The sequence below is a fragment of the Vigna angularis genome, chromosome 5 (assembly GCF_016808095.1).
Source record: "Vigna angularis cultivar LongXiaoDou No.4 chromosome 5, ASM1680809v1, whole genome shotgun sequence".
Taxonomy (NCBI): domain Eukaryota; kingdom Viridiplantae; phylum Streptophyta; class Magnoliopsida; order Fabales; family Fabaceae; genus Vigna; species Vigna angularis.
The window spans coordinates 27,082,762-27,101,852 of NC_068974.1; the positions used below are offsets into that span (position 1 = coordinate 27,082,762).

At 33.5% G+C, this 19,091-nt stretch overlaps 4 protein-coding genes across 14 annotated transcripts; 2 read left to right on the forward strand and 2 right to left on the reverse strand.

Moving 5' to 3' along the window:
* The first annotated feature begins 747 nt into the window (after nucleotides 1-747).
* LOC128196703 (PKS-NRPS hybrid synthetase cheA-like) lies at nucleotides 748-2,565 on the forward strand. Its single transcript, XM_052878211.1, has 4 exons — nucleotides 748-1,078; nucleotides 1,421-1,886; nucleotides 1,968-2,478; nucleotides 2,560-2,565. The coding sequence occupies exons 1-4, from the start codon at nucleotides 748-750 to the stop codon at nucleotides 2,563-2,565; spliced, it is 1,314 nt and encodes a 437-aa protein (XP_052734171.1).
* A 255-nt stretch (nucleotides 2,566-2,820) lies between these two features.
* On the forward strand, nucleotides 2,821-11,947 carry LOC128196521 (protein METHYLENE BLUE SENSITIVITY 1-like). Of its 11 annotated transcripts, XR_008248897.1 has the most exons (6): nucleotides 2,826-3,604; nucleotides 7,805-7,997; nucleotides 8,108-8,164; nucleotides 9,279-9,348; nucleotides 10,563-10,755; nucleotides 11,242-11,947. XR_008248897.1 is itself a non-coding variant. In XM_052877790.1 (4 exons), the coding sequence occupies exon 1, from the start codon at nucleotides 3,189-3,191 to the stop codon at nucleotides 3,543-3,545; it is 357 nt and encodes a 118-aa protein (XP_052733750.1). In that variant the 5' UTR covers nucleotides 2,823-3,188; the 3' UTR covers nucleotides 3,546-3,604; nucleotides 7,805-7,997; nucleotides 8,108-8,164; nucleotides 9,279-9,334. The 11 variants fall into 11 exon arrangements, 1 of the variants encoding a protein (XP_052733750.1); XR_008248896.1 differs by having other exon boundaries at nucleotides 2,821-3,604; nucleotides 9,279-10,755; XM_052877790.1 differs by lacking the exons at nucleotides 10,563-10,755; nucleotides 11,242-11,947 and having other exon boundaries at nucleotides 2,823-3,604; nucleotides 9,279-9,334.
* A 216-nt stretch (nucleotides 11,948-12,163) lies between these two features.
* On the reverse strand, nucleotides 12,164-14,988 carry LOC128196704 (protein MAIN-LIKE 1-like). The gene is made up of 5 exons (XM_052878212.1): nucleotides 14,921-14,988; nucleotides 14,130-14,359; nucleotides 13,294-13,655; nucleotides 12,565-13,227; nucleotides 12,164-12,478 (listed from the first exon to the last, which is right to left on the reverse strand). Exons 1-5 carry the CDS (start codon nucleotides 14,986-14,988, stop codon nucleotides 12,164-12,166), a joined length of 1,638 nt encoding a protein of 545 aa, XP_052734172.1.
* A 1,204-nt stretch (nucleotides 14,989-16,192) lies between these two features.
* On the reverse strand, nucleotides 16,193-18,727 carry LOC108339020 (probable protein phosphatase 2C 58). The gene is made up of 5 exons (XM_017576165.2): nucleotides 18,557-18,727; nucleotides 17,714-17,962; nucleotides 17,118-17,394; nucleotides 16,641-16,795; nucleotides 16,193-16,488 (listed from the first exon to the last, which is right to left on the reverse strand). Exons 1-5 carry the CDS (start codon nucleotides 18,587-18,589, stop codon nucleotides 16,351-16,353), a joined length of 852 nt encoding a protein of 283 aa, XP_017431654.1. The 5' UTR covers nucleotides 18,590-18,727; the 3' UTR covers nucleotides 16,193-16,350.
* Between the last annotated feature and the right edge of the window lie 364 nt (nucleotides 18,728-19,091).

Genomic DNA, 19,091 nt, shown 5'->3' on the forward strand with positions numbered 1-19,091 from the left:
CCTCTCCAGGTACGTAGTCATAATCCTTCCTATAATTCTAAACCCTAAACCCTTCCCATACTTCCAATAATCCTTTGAATATCCAAGCCTATAATCCTTGCATGAGCCGCAAAACGTAGTAAAATAAAAACGAAACCTAAAAGGAACACTGCCTCTGGACGGATGACATCCTTCAACGAATGTCAACATCCGTTTAAGGCGAAACGGATGTCAACATCCGTTTTGCCTTAAACGGATGTTGACATCCGTTGAAGGATGTCATCCGTCCAGAGGCAGTGTTCCTTTTACGTTTCGTTTTTATTTTATTTGTTTATTTTATTTACAGTAATTTATATTTAAATTTATAATTTTAAATGTTATATATGGTTAGTTTTTAAACGTAATAATTTTGTTAAAATATGAATTTGTTATAGATGATTTTTGTATCTTTAATTCTTTAATAATTTGATAATTATATAAAAAATTATTTATTACTCTATTTATATCAAATATATAATTTAATTATATTAATATTTTTATATTTGTTTGATTAATTATTAATTATGTTAATAAGGGTCATTATAATTTTGTAGGTGATTATTATTTAAAATGGATGAATATCTTCATATGGATTCTCAGATTGGTTGTAGTTTGAAATCTGATTTGTCTTCATCAATTAGCAAAGTTGTAGAGAGAGATTTAACAAATAAATTTACAACAAATGAAATATTTCATTCACGGGAGCACTTAATTCAATGGGTAAGAGGGATGGCTTTTGATTTAGGATTTGTTGTGGTAATAGTAAGATCTGACATAGCTACTGGTGTACGGGGAAGAAAAACGTATGTCATACTTGGATGTGAAAGAGGGGGAAAATATAGGAAATACAAAGCTGATGCAGTGGCTAGTGTATACGGCACTCGTAAATGTGAATGTCCGTTTAGATTAAAGGGTAAACCATGTTCAGATGGGGCCGGATGGGTGTTGAAGGTGATGTGTGGACATCACAACCATGAGTTGGCTGAAACTTTAGTGGGTCACCCTTATGCTGGCAGGTTAAATACGAGTGAGAAGTCATTACTGGTTGATATGACAAAGAGTAAAGTTACACCTGCAAATATTTTATTAACACTCAAACAAAATAATGATCGAAATGTCACAACGATTAAACAAATTTACAACGCAAGGCATGCGTATAAACGATCATTAAGAGGGTCCAGAACTGAACTACAACAACTTATGATGTTGTTGGATCAGGATAGGTAAATTCACTGGAGTAGGTGTGCTGATGATTCAAAGGTTGTTACTGACTTGTTTTGGACACATCCTGATGCGGTGAAATTGTTAAACTCATTTAATGTTGTATTTATGATGGATTCCACATATAAAACAAATAGATATAGACTTCCGTTGCTTGAGATTGTGGGTATGACGTCTACAGGGTTAACCTTCTCAGCAGCATTTGCTTTCTTGTCTACTGAAAGGCAGAGTAATTTCACATGGGCTTTGGAAAAGCTGAAAGGTTTATTTTTAACATCTGAGGGTGGTCCTAAAGTTATTGTGACTGACCGAGACTTGGCTTTGATGAATGCCATATCAAGTGTATTCCCTGAGTCATATCAGATGTTATGTCGATTCCACATCCTTAAAAATGTTAAAGCTAAATGCAAAATGTTAGTTCATTCTACTGAGGTTTGGGAAGTGTTGATGGATGCATGGGAAAATGTGATGGATTGTGCTGATGAAAGCTTGTTTGCTGAGTATGTGAATGGTTTTGAATACGCAAGCAGATCATGGCCTTTGTTCTTTGAATATGTTAATCAGAATTGGATTATTCCGTACAGCACATACTTTGTAAAGTTTTGGACGAACAAAGTAATGCATTTAGGGAACACAACCACAAATAGGTATGTTGTAATGTTATTTTATTTATTTGTTTTGTAGATAAATATTTATTTGTACTTGTTGAAGTTTTTTTTTTGTTTCAGGGCTGAATCTGCTCATTGGAGCCTGAAGAAAGTTCTGGGCAATAGTATGGGTGATTTGTGTTCTTGTTGGGATAGTATTCATAACGTCATTATCTTACAACACAACAAGATTAAGGCGTCATTTGAAAGTAGTGTGTTGCTCAGGAGTGACTATTTTAAAGGCTACATATATAGAGAACTTATTGGGCGTGTGTCTCGATATGCATTGGATCTCATTGCTAAGGAATTGAAAATAGTGCAACAGATAGGATTGGACTCCTCAAAGTGTGGATGTGTATTGAGACGTACATTTGGTGTCCCATGTGCATGTGAATTAGCACGATATGATCCTAGGATGATCCCTATAGGTGAATTTCATATCATGTGGCGAAGATTGCATTTCTCAAATGTTGAATTAAATGAAACTAAGCCTCAGTTATCCATTAAAGATGAGTTGAAACAAGTAGAAGAACGATTCAATGAGGTTGACATTAGCGGTAAAGTCACCATCAAGCAGAAGTTACTTGAAATTGTTTGTCCTACATTGACATCAATGGTCCCTCCATTACCACTACAAGAAAAAAGTCATTTATATACAGATTATTACATACAGATTTAAATCCGTATATAATAAAACTGTTATATACGAATATTATATACGGATGAATTATATACGGATTTTTCCATATATAATAAAAAAATAAAATTATATACGAAAAATCCGTATATAAAATCTGTATATAATCTTTTAGCATAAGCTTTTCCAAGAATTAAATCATATATGTAAGTGGGTTTCTTCTTATATACGTATATTACATACGGATGTTAAAAAAAATAATAAAAAAAAGTAAAAAATTTAACCATAAGTGAAATTGGAAAGTTCTCGAGCCATTCCCACAACTTTCCCTCCTCTCAGCTTTCCCTCTCGTCTCTTTCTCTCTCGATCACAAATCACCATCACCGAGCCATTCTTCACCGCCTCTTCCCTGATTATCTCTGCAATGACAAGCTTCAGTCCAACCTGCATGCCTCTCCATTATCGCCAAGATGCCCAACGAAACAAGTTCGTCTAAATGACAAACCCCTTTCGGTGGTCGAACACAAATTAAGGTTCTCCCATCCCTAGGGTTTACCTCTCCTATTCCAAATCACCCTCTTCCACCCCTAAATCCAAACCGTTAAAGACAAAAGGAATAGAATCATTTGTTGATCTTCGGAGAGAGAGAGCCACACCTCGACGCGATGACCGGGAAGGCGAAACCCAAGAAACACACGACTAAGGAGATCGCGGCGAAGATCGATGCAGCCACTACCAACAGCGACGACGGTAAGGCGGGCTTGGCGGACCGGTCTGGTGTGGAGAAAGGCGGGCACTTGAAATACGAGTGCCCGCTCTGTAAAGTCACGGTGCCTGACGTGAAATTGATGCAGATTCATCACGAGGCGCGTCACCCTAAGATCCCCTCTGAGGAGGACAAGGTCGTCAACCTTCACGCCATAATCGCCAGCGAATCGTCGAAGCCGCGTCCAAGCATTCGCGGAAGCCACAAGAAATGCTTAGATTTTGAAAACGAGATACTCTTTGCATTTTTAACTTAGTCGTATTTTTGGGAAGACTTAAGCTCTAACCATGTCATCTTCAAATGACCACTAACCAGGTAGTAAATGTTGTATTTTCTCTTTGTTAATATTTCTTGTTCCACTTTTCAATATTTTTATTTGGTATATTATTGCTTCATAGTTACTGGAAGGGATTGTTGGAACAATCGGTACCGTTATAGAGTTGCGCAGCGGAATAAAATACTCAGAAAGCGTGTTACGGTCACAAATCAAGTTTCGATGGTCCGTTTTAGAAAAACAATTTTCTTAGAGAAAATTTATCAAACAGTTGATGTGCATAAAACAATAAAAAGAGTAGGGAGTAGAAAAACTGATACACTGGATTTTTATCCTGGTTCGATTCAAAAGAATCTACGTCCAGTTGTTAATCACTATAAAAATTGATTAACGTTTTCACTAAAATCAGTTTCACCAATTACAATAAGAGTGAATAAAAAACAGAGAGATAAAACCTTCCTTCGACGAACGAACCGGAAGATGACCACCTTGCCAACTCGAAGAGAACCGCTCCAACTATCGACACACGAAACGCGAGCTTCTCCTATTCACGAGACCAGGCAAAGCACTTGAACTAGCTTTTTAGAACTTCCTCAGACAAACTGTATTCTCAAAAAGCTCAGAGTTGTCTTCTTAGAGTTTTGGAAGAACCTTATATAGCCAACTATTCTAATTTCGCAGATATGAATTATAACTGCCATAGATAATCGATTATTGTTAGTGATAATCGATTATTCGAGTCCGTTACAGGGTTTTCAAAGAGTGATAATCGATTATATGATGTGATAATCGATTATTCCTGTATGACTCTGTGATAATCGATTATTGTCATTCCATAATCGATTATTGCAGTTAAAAATGAAAGTTTACAAAGTTTACAAGAATTTCCTACTACATTTAATCTCTACAAATTGTTTTTAACTAATTCTAATATCTTCTTCAACTAAAACTTCTTGCAACATCATCAAAACACATTTCTTCAAGATTTACCAATACTCCTTATTGGTAACAATCTCCCCCTTTTTGATGATGATCAAAAATACCTTCTTGTTAAAAGCATTTCTAATTTCCTGCACAGATTTCATACTTACAAACATGTTAGTAATAACTGCACTACTAAAATTAGAAGTTTTCTCCCCCTTTTTGATCATAAGCAAAAAGTAAAAAAGTGGAAAAACTGCCCCTCAAATTTTTCTCCCCCTCAACAAAAGAATTGATGCATTTCAAAACAGAAATAAAATTGAAATTTCATAACATGAAAGAACAGAATTCCTCATGGAATATAAGAAAAACAGAAATTCAACTCTAATTAAGAAGTACAAACAATATTAATTAATCCATAATAGAGATAAAAACAAGATATCTAACAAACTCATATATCTTCCCTTGAATGTAATAATCCCCTTTTAAAAACAGACTCAAAAAAGTTTTTTTTTTAAAAAAAAGTTTTTTTTTATTTTTTATTTTTTTTTTTTTTTTTTTACGCTGTGACTTAAGATAATCGATTATTACTTTAAATAATCGATTATTTGCGAGCCAAATTGCCAAGATCCAAATTTTGAGGACGAGATAATCGATTATTACCCTTGGTAATCGATTATTTACGTTAATTTTCGAAAAACACAAATTTGGGCCAAATTTTCAACCTAAGACACATCTAACATTCATAAATTATTTCAAAGCTCTTAAAAAATACCAGGATACCATAGAGTCTTCTTTTCCTTTTGAAAAATTAACCTCCAAAATAAAACAATAGAGTTTTGGTCCCCATAATCTCATTTGGGTCCTTTGGGGTTAGAGACAATTTACTTTATAACAGGAATCCAAGCATATTTTCCATTTGGAACATCAAAATGTTTAATTCTACATTTGTTAGAAGTGTGTCCCTTTTTCATACAATAAAAGCATGTGACAACATTTGGGTTTCTATAAGACACAGTTCCTTTTTCAACCCATACCCTACGGGTTCTTTTAATTTTGTTCTTACTTTTAAAAACACTTTTGTTTTTATAAACCTTTCTAACAGTTATTGGCATTTCAACATTATTATTTCCAGTTGCAACTTCAAGAAGATTTTCAAGAATATCAATATCAAGCATGTGACTCTTACATGAAAGACATTCAACAGGATGTTCAACATTTGAAGACTCTTTCATTTCCAAGTTGCAAATTTTATTTCTCAAACTTACTTCCTCATCTAATGCTTTCTCATATTTAATTTGTAATTCTTTAAACTCCTTTTTCAAATTTTTATGAGCAGCATTTAATTTCTCAGATTCATCAAGCAATTCAAGAAAAGCTTTTTGTACATCAAATTCACTAGTGTCAAGGCTAGAGCAACTTACTTGGCTTGTAGTGTCATCAACATTAGCTGTCAAACATAAGTTGGCTTCTTCAACAGAATCACTTGAACTAGAGGTGGTTGATGCATTATCCTCCCAAGCAATGTGAACCTTCTTCTTCTTGTGAATTTTCTTTTCTTTTCTTTCTTTACTTCTTTTGTTGCTTGAACAATAAGCTTTCACATGGCCTCTTTCACCACATCCATAACATTTGAAGCTTGATGAGGAGCCTTGATTGTCCTTCTTTTTCTTCAAGAGTTGGCTTTTAGATGATTCATTTCTGGCCATTAAGCATAGATTTTCTTGCTCATTTGAATTGTTTGAGCTTGAGGAGCTTGAATCAGACAACGTCAACTTAACAACATCTGTGACTTTATCATGAGTGACTCTTAAAAATTCCCACATTTCCTGAGCACTTTCATAAACAGAAACTTTGAAAAAATCATCAAGGGTTAGTGCAGATAAAATTATATTCCTAGCCCTAACATCATATTGTGCCATTCTATTTTCATCCATAGTCCACTGTAAAAAAGGTTTTTCTACTTGCATATCATTTACAAAAATAGTGGGAACAATTGGTCCATTCATAACAACTTCCCAAATACCCCTGTCAATAGACTCCAAAAATATTTGCATTCTAATTTTCCAAAACGCATAATTTTCCCCCGTAAACAAAGGAGGTCTATAAATAGAAGCACCCTCAGCATAAACTTGGTTATGACCGCCCATTTTCGAAAAATTTGAAAAACTATCAAAGCAAGCTCTGATACCAATTGTTGGAACAATCGGTACCGTTATAGAGTTGCGCAGCGGAATAAAATACTCAGAAAGCGTGTTACGGTCACAAATCAAGTTTCGATGGTCCGTTTTAGAAAAACAATTTTCTTAGAGAAAATTTATCAAACAGTTGATGTGCATAAAACAATAAAAAGAGTAGGGAGTAGAAAAACTGATACACTGGATTTTTATCCTGGTTCGATTCAAAAGAATCTACGTCCAGTTGTTAATCACTATAAAAAGTGATTAACGTTTTCACTAAAATCAGTTTCACCAATTACAATAAGAGTGAATAAAAAACAGAGAGATAAAACCTTCCTTCGACGAACGAACCGGAAGATGACCACCTTGCCAACTCGAAGAGAACCGCTCCAACTATCGACACACGAAACGCGAGCTTCTCCTATTCACGAGACCAGGCAAAGCACTTGAACTAGCTTTTTAGAACTTCCTCAGACAAACTGTATTCTCAAAAAGCTCAGAGTTGTCTTCTTAGAGTTTTGGAAGAACCTTATATAGCCAACTATTCTAATTTCGCAGATATGAATTATAACTGCCACAGATAATCGATTATTGTTAGTGATAATCGATTATTCGAGTCCGTTACAGGGTTTTCAAAGAGTGATAATCGATTATATGATGTGATAATCGATTATTCCTGTATGACTCTGTGATAATCGATTATTGCCATTCCATAATCGATTATTGCAGTTAAAAATGAAAGTTTACAAAGTTTACAAGAATTTCCTACTACATTTAATCTCTACAAATTGCTTTTAACTAATTCTAATATCTTCTTCAACTAAAACTTCTTGCAGCATCATCAAAACACATTTCTTCAAGATTTACCAATACTCCTTATTGGTAACAGGGATGACTTTACCGTTGATGATGGCAAGTTTACATGAATCTCAACCACTGTCTTGGCTTTTGAATAATGATAATCATCAATTATTGTTACCAAATGACTTTTGAATAATTTTATTGATACAAGAATTGGATAAGATAACATTTGCTGTCGTGTTATAGTTTGAGAGCATTGATTATGGTTATTGCTTGTGTTTATGTTATGATTTATTGTGAGTGATTTTGAACTGACTTTGTGAGTTAATTTGGGAGAAGAATGTTTTGGATGTGGGGACTAGAAGTGGCATTCTTGCTATATGGTCAGCTCAAGCAGGCGTGAGGAAGGTGTGTGCAGTGGAAGCGACGAAGATGTCAGAACATGCCTGTGCACTAGTCAAAGCGAATAATCTCCAGAATGTAGTTGAGGTCATCGAGGGATCAATGGAGGATGTTACCTTGCTTGAGAAAGGTTAGAATTCATGAGATCTGTTTAGTTTGTTTGATATAACTTTTTTTTTCTGGTTCTTGTGTACATTAATGATTTCAAAACTGACATTTACTCTGTTTCCTGTTTTTAAGGATTTGTGGTGGAAGAAAACATGCTCGTGACCACTGGCTCAAACCGACAAGAGTGATGTATGTATTGTCTCAACTATTTTTCTGCCGCAACTATTTTTCTGTCTCAAAGCAGAGAAAAAAGTATTTTGATGCATTGATGTTTTGTGTTCTCATTTGCTCCCTACCACCTTAGCTATTCATCCATTTTGTGTTTTGGTTCTGTCAATTAAAATCGATATTGTGTAGTTCATTTTTCATTCTACTGGAGTATTTTTGGTCACTTGATATTTGAAGCAAAACTATTGTCCCAAAAAAGATGTAATCCTTAAATTTCAACAATTGTTTCCACGTTTCAAACCAAGCTACACAGAAGGCACAAAGTTTTTTTCTGTGTAACATATTCTATAGTTTTCAATGGAATTGGTTAGCTTCAAAATTCTTATTTCATAGTCATTACTCATTAGTCTACAAATATAGTGCCAAACTTGTCTCATGAGTTAAATACAAAACTACTCAGTGCTTGTCTATTTACATTAGATTCATTGTCTTGGCATGTAGTGCGCACTATGCTCATTTCATCACATTATCAATGGTGATAATTTACATGTATAAATAATTTGGTTGTTTCCTGATGGTGATAATTTACATGTATAAAAATACTATCCCTAGATGGCATGTATACTCTATAAAAGGGAAAGCCATTGGTTTGTTCATGGCATTTTTATTGACTCTGGGATTAGTGTGGAACCTGTGGAAAATAGCTACTACTTTTTTTTCCATATATATATATATATATATATATATATATATATATATATATATATATATATATATAACTAGATGTAATAAAGCCTCTACTTGATGTGACAGAAACAACTCTGCTTCACTACTGTATGTAGTCTCTTAAGTTGATGAGGTGCAACTGTATGTAGTCTCTTAAGTCTCTTAAGTCTCTTATCATCAACCTGGTAAAATATAATTTATTTGACCTGTCGTAGAAGTTTTTGTATTTCCAGTAATTATTATTTTGACAATGTCTGATATAGAATTTCTTACCCTGTCCTGTATTGGGGGATTGAATGATTAATGATTTGAAATTGAGGCAAGAATACTGAATTTATATATGGAAGCGTATTATGTTGTTCATTTTAGCATTCAACCACATCTAAGTCTGAACTATGACAATGTTTAGGTGTGGAGGCTATAGTAAAAAGGAACCTGGTGAAGTACTGACACTTCAGAAGCGTGCTAAATGAGGCAAGGTATAATGTTTGGATCTTAACTTTTAAAATATAAGAGTTGTTTTCAGTGGATTTGATTCTCCATTCAGTAAGATGTGTTGGCCAGGCCCACTGAATATGTCTGAAATTATTTTTTTCTTTTTTATCTCTAACAGTAATAGATGCAAGAAAATAATATGTGAAAATTCCATAATGTCAGCATGTACCTTAAACCTTTGTTTTGTAGAATTCAGAACGTTCTTTCTTTCTGAGGCCATCTAACTATTTGGACCATTTTTTATTCTTTGTCAATTGTTTGACTACTGTCCCAAGAATAATTTGGATGGTAAGATTGTTAAGAGAGGGGATTATGCGATAGCAGCAACGAGGGCAGTTTATTATGTTACCCCTGGCAATCACAGTAGTGCCTCAAAGTGAAACAAGGTTAGTATGATTGTATATCTGGTATAATTGGACATGGTATTTCTTATTGTATTTATTTTTGGTCTAATAGAAGGATACACGAATGGGGTTCTGGTGTTAATAAACTCTTGCAATTTTTATTTTAATGAATATTAAAATGGCAATTTGCTCCTCCGATTAATACTAATTTGATTCTGATGTTAATAATTTTAACTACTTTATAAATTTTTGCTATTTTTGTTATTATATCACGCATTACTATATTATAAAATTGTGACTTATAAATACTTAATTTGAAAATTTATTTTCTCTTATGATGTGACAAGATATAATTCTTTACTAGCAAACAAGTTTAGTAAAATTTTGCTGGAAAATACTACTTGTAAATATTCAATTGTCTCTATTATAATTGAAATGACTTAGACATGATCTTCGTTATTCTCTTCAATGATTGTCCTGGTGGCAACCAACCTTATATATCCTCGCCAATGATACTCTCTTTTTGCTGTAGGCCAGTGTTTATCTTAAAACAAGTAATTCATGTTTAACTTTTTTTTCAGGGGCCAAGCTGAGAAATAATTTAAAGTAGAAGTAGAAGCTATTGGTCGAGTGCGACATAAAAATCTTGTACAATGAGTCATTCAAACCTTGATAATTAAAATGTCTTTTTCTTGAGCTACATATGTAATAATTTTTCACTTTCTAGCATTATTAGTAAGAAGAAATAATTGTTTGATAACTTATTACTCTTTATATTGATAATCAGTGGAATATATAGCTTTGTTTTTTTTTCACTTACATTGTCTAGAACATGAGTTTTTGTTTAATGTTAGGTGCTTGCATTAAAGTATTTGCATTCCCTGCATGGGTTGAAATAGACACGTGGAAAGCTTGGTCTTGGTGCAAAGATGGTATTGATTGAGGAGAAATAGGTCCAGGGACTAAATAGGAAGTTGAAGTACGGGCTTGCTTTGTACATGCGGTGGAGAAAATGCAAGAGCTAATAAGTAAAAGTCAGGAAGACAGGTTAGTCTTTTCTTACCAGAATATCTTCCCCTCATGGCCATTTTCCAATGCATGTAGAGTTGGATTTCTTCTAAGGTTATTTACCAGCCCATAAAAAATCTACCAAAACATATTTGATGGAATAATAGCATTAGTCTTGATTATAAATTATGGATTTATCTTTAATTTTGGATGGTTCGTTGTGCTTAAACATTTATTGGTTTGTGATATATAGATTTTAAGTTATTTATCTTGTATTTATAATGACCATCCCACTATTTACTATCGTGGTGTTTTTGGATCAGTTGCTTTGCTACTACTATAACACAAAATAGATTCAAATAAATTCTTTTGTTTGTGTGCAAGTGCACGTACTAAAACAAACCATAAATCTAAACTATTGGTTCCTGGCAATGTGTTACATGAAATCTTTTGAGATTGATCATGTATTGTTTATATGTAAGTTTTGAAAGACTTTTAATTTAATGCATGAATTTAAACATGCAGGTTATTAAGGAAACAATTGATTCCAATATTACAATAGAATACAAGTCAAACACAGTTGATGATTTACATATGAGGAAGCCAGATATTAGCAAAGCGAAGGAACTGCTGATTTGGGAACACAAAATCTCACTTAATGATGAAATTGGATTCTGAATAAAGATGAAGGTAAAGGGATGAAATTTTCCTTTAGGAAGGAGATTTATTCTAATCTTCCATTTCAGGCTACGAAAGTTAATTAGCTTTTAGAAATGTTACCTTTAGAAGTTTAATTATATATTGATTTACAATATGAAAATCAAAGTTAATTAGCTTTTAAAAATGTTACCTTTAGCAGTTTAATTGTATATTGATTTACAATATGAAAATCAACTAAGATACACGTGATTGTTAATTTATTTAGATGTTCATACTTAACTTCATCCATGTTTGTACACAGCTTGATATTATTCAAACTAAAAAAATATTCAATTGTGTATGTTTATTATGTTGTATTTTTAAGTAATTTATGATTGATTTATGTATTGCATTAGTTGTAAAAGCAATTTGATGGTTGTATTTATCTCTAGTCAGATATATAAAACTCCTAAAAGCAATTTGGTGGTTGTATTTATCTTTAGTCAGATATATAAAACTCCTAAAAGCAATTTGGTGGTGTAAGGATTACCTAATTTTTTTTTTATAAAACTATAAAGTTATATACGGATATTATATACGGATTTATCCGTATATAATTTATATACGGATTTATCCGTATATAATTTATATACGGATTTATCTGTATATAAATTATATACGGATAAATCCGTATATAATTTAGCTACGATAGTTTTATATACGAATTTTTATCCGTATGTAAGCTGTATATAATCAAGTGTTATATACGGATTTTGGACTTTATATACGGATTTTGGTTGTATGTAATTCAATTTTTTCTTGTAGTGTACATAAAGTCAAATTGCCTCAGCACACGCTCAGGCAAATGACGACAAAGGGTGTCACCAATCCGAATCCATCCAGAATACATACAGATGCCGAAGAATGGCCGAATGCCCCGATGCCCCTCATACGGATGCCATACAACTCCACTGTATGTCAGCGCATCCAACTGTGATCGAATCTCTGTGAGAGTGGAACTCTGCCTAGGGCTCTGCCACCTCATGGCACGTGGTGTGGTGTCATCGTAAGAAGCTCCCAACCGCCTCCTCCCCATACTAGGGAAATGTTCATATATCCAACTCTAAAAAATAATTATTCAATTAAATTTCATCCATCTTCGAACATGGAAATAAATACATGAAATAAATGTCAAAGTTATAACTGTACCTGAAATAGAGTCAAATATCCAGCCATCTGCTTCGTGGAGGCGAGACTCGCATCCCCGAGCTGGTCGTACAAATAGGCGAGTGCAGCAACACCCCAGGCATATCTGCCACACGCGTGTACGTCTCTAAATAATAATAAGTAAGACACGCGTATAGAACTGGCACTCTTATTTGCAAAAATTGTGCATCCTACTAGATGCAACAAATATGCTCTAGCAGCATAGTCCCAATGCTGCGACTCACACCTCTGAACATATATCTCTCTAAGCCAGCTGAGTCTGACTTTCGGACCACGTGCGTCCTCCATCTCAGAACCTGTTGTGCCACCATCAACGCCGAGTAGTTGCACAAGGGCTGTACGAGCCTCCTCAAACTCCAACTCCTCCAAATCACACATTTGCCCCATCACGGGTAGGTGAAGTAATGTCGAGACGTCATCAAGAGTAATCGACATCTCTCCTATAGGGAGATGGAAACTACTGGTCTCAAAATGCCACCTCTCTATGAATCTGAGGAGTAACCCCTTATCAACGTAATCATAACAAATCCCTGTAAGAGGCATCAAACTAGAATTCAACACAATGTGTTGAATTCCCTCGTGGCATGGTCCTAACTTATTTACTTTTTTTCCATGAGAGATCAACTTCAGCGTGTCCCCTCGATCCTACACATCAATATTTAATAAATTTTCTATTAAAAAAATAATAAAAAGTTTTATTTTTGCACTCACCCGGCCTTGTGAAATAGCATAAGCTACATGCTGAACATAGTGGGTCAGCAATGAACCATCACGTGGACCTCCAGGAAATCCACCGACATCCTCTTGTATGTCATGAACATCCACATGCTCCTCCTCATCATCATCGTCGTTAGGGGCCGTAAATGCATTCTCTTCACCATGAGTCTCATACGCCTCATATGTTTGTTCCTCAACGGCTCGCTCCTCAGCTATGGGGTCATCCTGGATAGGAGTTGCACGACTTCTACGAGCAGAAACGGTAGATCTTCTCCGAGCTTCGCCCTGCGACGAACTCTCTCCTCGAGAACTCTCTCCACGAGAACTAAAAGATGCACCACGTGTTCTTGCCATTTCTAACAATAATTTATTTGTTTAATTTCAAAAATTAAGAAAATTATTATTTTAAATATCATTAATAAACTATAACAAAATACAATTCAAAATAAATTAAACTAATAATAATTATTTTATTAACTACAAAAAAATTAAATAAAATAAACAATTAACTAATTAATTAAAAAAATACATTTAAATATATTTTCATTTAATTATTATTATAAATACAAATTTATTAATATTAAATACAATTAAATTAATAATATTTATTTCAAGAAATAAAAATAATTTAAATATATAAAAGTTTATATATCTAATTCAAACTTAATCAATTTATTTAAAAAATAGCAAAATTTAAAAACTGTAAAAGGTTAAAGAAAATCTAAAAATAATTATATATATCAAATAACTATATTTATATAAAGAATTTAAAATATTAAAAAAAAAATACAGCATCCGAGAGCCAAAACGGATGTGGGATGTCCGATTACCCTTCAACGGATATCCCACATCCGTCGACGGAAGTCCGACATCCGTCGAAGGGTAACGGATCTCCCACATCCGTTTCGGCGCGGACTCTGTTGAAACGCGACAAGCACCGGCAGAAAGCACCGAAAACATACCTGTACCACGCCGCACGCTGCAGATCCGCTCCTCTCCCAGCTGAACGGCCTCCACCGCACCAAGGCACCAACGGTTCAACGGCTGCTCCGCAAACGCTCTTCCGGAAAATGAAGAAAAAAGAAATGGAGAAATAGAAGTGAAAGGTTGATGAGACTTGAAGAGAAAATGATAAACGGAAATGGAGAAATGGAGAAGAAGCTTGACAGAAGAGAGAAGGTAAACGGAAATGGAAGAGAGGAAGAGGTGCAGAGGGAAGTAAATCAGAAGTTTTAAATAAATTAAAATATTAAAATAATAAAAATAAAAAATTTTAACTTTTGAGGATATAATTGTCATTTTAGAAGGATATAATTGGCATTTTAGAAAATTGGGGAGGTGGAGGAAGAGACGTGTGGAGGTGGAGGGAGCAACTCCCGATTATATGTGGCAAAAAGGGTTGAGACGACTTCTTCAACCCAATAGCCCGACACAATCACTCCAGCCCAACTTGACAACCTGACATCATTAAAAAACATTAATGTAAGAAACTTACCCTTGCTCGAGACAACATTTAGGTCACCTTGGCAAACCAGCAACTCGACATCATTAAAAAAAAACTAAATTATTTAATGAATGAACATGTTTTGATATATTATAAGAAATTCAAATGCAGTCTGACATGAGTCTGATAGCCTGCTTGGCAAGCCGATGATCAACCTGGCATGAGCACAGCAGCCCGCTCGACATGGGCCAGTTTCAACCTGATAACTCGACAAGTTGGATTATAAAATTCAACCTATTCGTAAATGGTGAGTCAATCCAACCTGATCCTTTTTTTAGGTCAAAGTTAGGTCAGACTTAAACGGGTTGAGTTGACCTGTTTTGCCGCCCCTCCTATATGGGATGAGTGAAAATTTGACCATCACATTGCATTTGTAAAGTAAATATTTATCCTAATTTTCACTAAATTGAAAATTTTGTCTCATTTCTATTGTAGTTGTAGAATGGACACTTGCACATGCATTTATGTATGCCCTTTAATATTTCAAATATTAATTAAATAGTTTTTGTAATTAAATAGTTTTTACAAAAAGTAAGAAAAATATTAAATATTATAAAAAATAGAACAAATAATCACATGTGTCATAGATGCAAATTTTTAAATTAAGGACAAAAGAAAACTTAATACAAGTTTTTTATATTATCTATTAAACTAAAAGTGTTTGAGTAATTTAAAACGAACACAAATGTAAAAACTTGAGTATTAAAATAGAGATACAATAGAATGAATATGTATATATCCGCTATATCCAATTTAAAAATCTAGTATTAACCATATTTAATTAATATGATAACTTTTTTATTAAAATCGAACTAATTGATAAAATATCGTATGTTCATTTATTATCTTAAGAATAAATAGATATAAAAATATATTTCTTATTCGATACAAATATAAAAAATATATATTTTTCATTAGGTCAATATTTTTTAGTTTTATCTAGATTTACAGAAAAAAGAATAAAAAATATAAAAAAAGTAATATTTTTTATAATTACTCTTTTCCTATTTATTTCAATAATAAATATAGAAATACTTTTGTAATCATAAAATTACTTAATTTTAATTTACTTATTTATTATTTTTAAAATAAAATATTTCTTTCATTTGTATGCCGTATTTTATCGTCAAACAAATAAATATACTTTTTATTATTTACGTGTCTCTTCAATAAGACTTCTTTTCATATTCTTTTCTTATTATCCAAGTTAGGATCAGAAAAAGAGCATTGATATCAACAAAGAAACAACAATTTGAAAACTTATTATATTAATATTTTAATACTTTTAAAATTAAAATATTAATAAATTCTTATATTATTAAAATAAAATTCTCAAGAAGTGAGTGTTAAAATACAATTTTCCTGTGGAAGCAGGGTCACAATTAATCATTTAGATACAGACACTTAAAAAAATCTCATTAAAAAAAAGCAAAAGTTACAGAATCATTTATACATATGCAAAAACCAGTGCTTGTTAGATTCTACAAGCATTTAGTTAAGAAAAGAAAGAACATGAAGTGCTTAATCTAAGATTCTAAATGTTCCAGTCATTGGAATCTCACAACTATGCAAGAAATATCATCTTTACTTTTCTTGGAAACTGCTTCTTCTATCAAGTGCTTTGCTGCAGCTTGAGCATCCTTTATTTGCCTAATGGAATCCACTGCTTCTTGGTTTGACATTACCTGAAAACATCATTGGAAATTATCAAATCATTGAATGAATTTAAAACTATTTTTTTCTGTCAAAGTAGCTTTTACTTCTAGAAACCAAAATAGAAACATTGCTTAAAAGGAATGAGAAAGTGAAAGAGAAAGAAAATGATGAGAAAGTTAACCTTCCATATTCCATCACTGGCCAGAATAAGAAACTCTGTATGATGAAGTACTTCCTCTATAAACACATCAGGTTCTGAACTAAGATGCATCTTCAAGCTCCTATCACCAAAAGCTCTTGCTACTGCTAACTGTCCATCTACTCGAGGGACATCTCCTGCACGAAACATAAATTCAAATGTTCTATATTACCAATTTTGTTCATAGTTTCTATGCATTTCTTTTTCAAACCAAAATGCATGTATATAGATTATAGCATACTTGCAAAGCATGTCATGTCATGTCTCTCATTCTAAGGCTTGTAGGAACTGAGAATCAAATGACTTTTTACATTAAAGGAGAATATGGAAGAACTTATTCAAACTTATGAAAAGCACTTCTGACTCATAGAACATGGTTGTAACTTATAGGTTCATTTTAGCATATGCACATGTTGCACTTTCTGTGGTACAGAACACATAGAAAAGCTGGTTTTTTACCTGGAATGTTTGATACAAAGCCTCCACGTCTCTCAATAGATTTCTTTTCCTTGCTTGGTTCATGATCTACAGACAGTTGCCTAGCCTTTCCATGCTCACAAATAACAGCTCTTGAGTCACCAACATTTCCTACTACAAGCTTCTGACCATCTATCAGTATTGCAGTTACAGCTGTTGATCCTCCTCGCCCCAACTCAAGTGCTTGTTCCAATATTTTCTCATCAGTTTCAATATAAGCCCTCTTCACTGCGTGTTCTGTCTCATTCCAAAAGTCATGCTGCTTGCAGAAAACATCAGTATGAATTACAGAAGAATCTCTTGAAGCAGGTTTAGAAGAAGGGTATTCATTATTAGATGCTCTCAAACTTGGAAAAACATTGAGGGCACCAAGTACAATACTTAGATATGTTAGATGTTGTTTGTGTTAGTGTTGTTATCCTATCAAATTAAGTTTTACTCTAGTAATCATGTAATAACGATGAAACTTCAATTCTGATTAAAGATCATACAGCCAGAAACTTAAGAACTGTATATGAGATTTGTCATACTCATGAGAATGTGATAAAAATGATGCAGCAGGAGGAAAGTTGCCTTACCTGTTTCAAGATGTTATGGAAAAGATGGTTCTGCAAATAGCTCGCAACATCGTGGCCTAAGTGGCCATCAAATATTGCAAACAAGCCTAATTCTCTGTCCTTTTCTTGCTTGAATTCTGAAACTAAATAATCTTCCATGGGATGTGCAGATTTTCCCTTCATCAAGTGAAAGCCATGTGTAATATGTTTTGATATTTTTCCTTTTCCTTTCCCTGTCTCTGGTGTTGATGTTCCAAACCCTGCTTTCACCTAAACATATATGATCAGAGTAATAGATCTTTCAGTCTCAATATTTTGAAAGCTCAACCTTGAAACAGATACCAAGTTTAGAAACTTTAAAGTTGAATAATTTAAAAGGAAAAACAGTGACATCCCATATTGCCATGCATATTAGCAAGAACACTGATCCAAACCAAACACAGAGTTAATGGTATGTCACGCAATTGAAAAGCCAACACATCAATACATCTTAATACAAACACAGGAAAAGGACCATTCAAGAAGCTGGTATGAGCACTGATGAATCTCCACATGCTGGATTCAATGCATTGAACATTTTCTGATTTATGTCATCACACAATTCTGCTATAGACACTCCTCAAGAAAGAAAAGACATGGAAAGAAAACGGTAGAACCAAATTAAATCGCAGCATATCTATCACTTTTTGAAAGAACACCCAAGTTGCATTCATTGCAAACAAATCAAGAACCTCAAGATAAGCATATCTATCACACCGATGAATAAAGCAGACTAGAATAAGTAGTTCATAGCATGTGAGTGAATGAACTTGGCTGCATAGTTTGCAGAAAAGAATCATGATGGTTTTCTCTTGTTCTGCTGACCTTCATCATATTGAGGATATCTTTTCCTGTCATGATGGCACAGTGGTAGGAGTTGTTTTTGTTGGTGGTGTTGAATGTTGAGAAATGTTGATGAATGTTTGAAGAGATTAGAGGGAGAGAAAATGAAGAAGAGAGTATAAATAAGGAAAGTTTGACTTTGTGCACGTGACTTGCCCGCAACTATTATTTTGAGGCCGCGTTCTTTGAACACAACGCGTTATTGCCGACGTAGCTTTGTTTTTTGAAGTTGCTTGTATGTCTTTGGAGTTTCTCTTTCACATGATTTACCTTAGTATTTCTTAATATCAACTTTCCCACTTGCTCTTTGTTCCCATTTGTATCAATGCAAAAACAAAGGTCCCACATGGAGTAAGGAAAACTATGCCTCACATTGTGTTTTACTAGGTCAAAGTAACTTAAGCTTATCTTCAACTTTCATTCTTATTATTCATGTCAAAGTCTGAATTTATTAATGCAAACTTGTTTCACCTCGATAATACAACTATAATAAATATCTACATAAAATCTTTTGTTT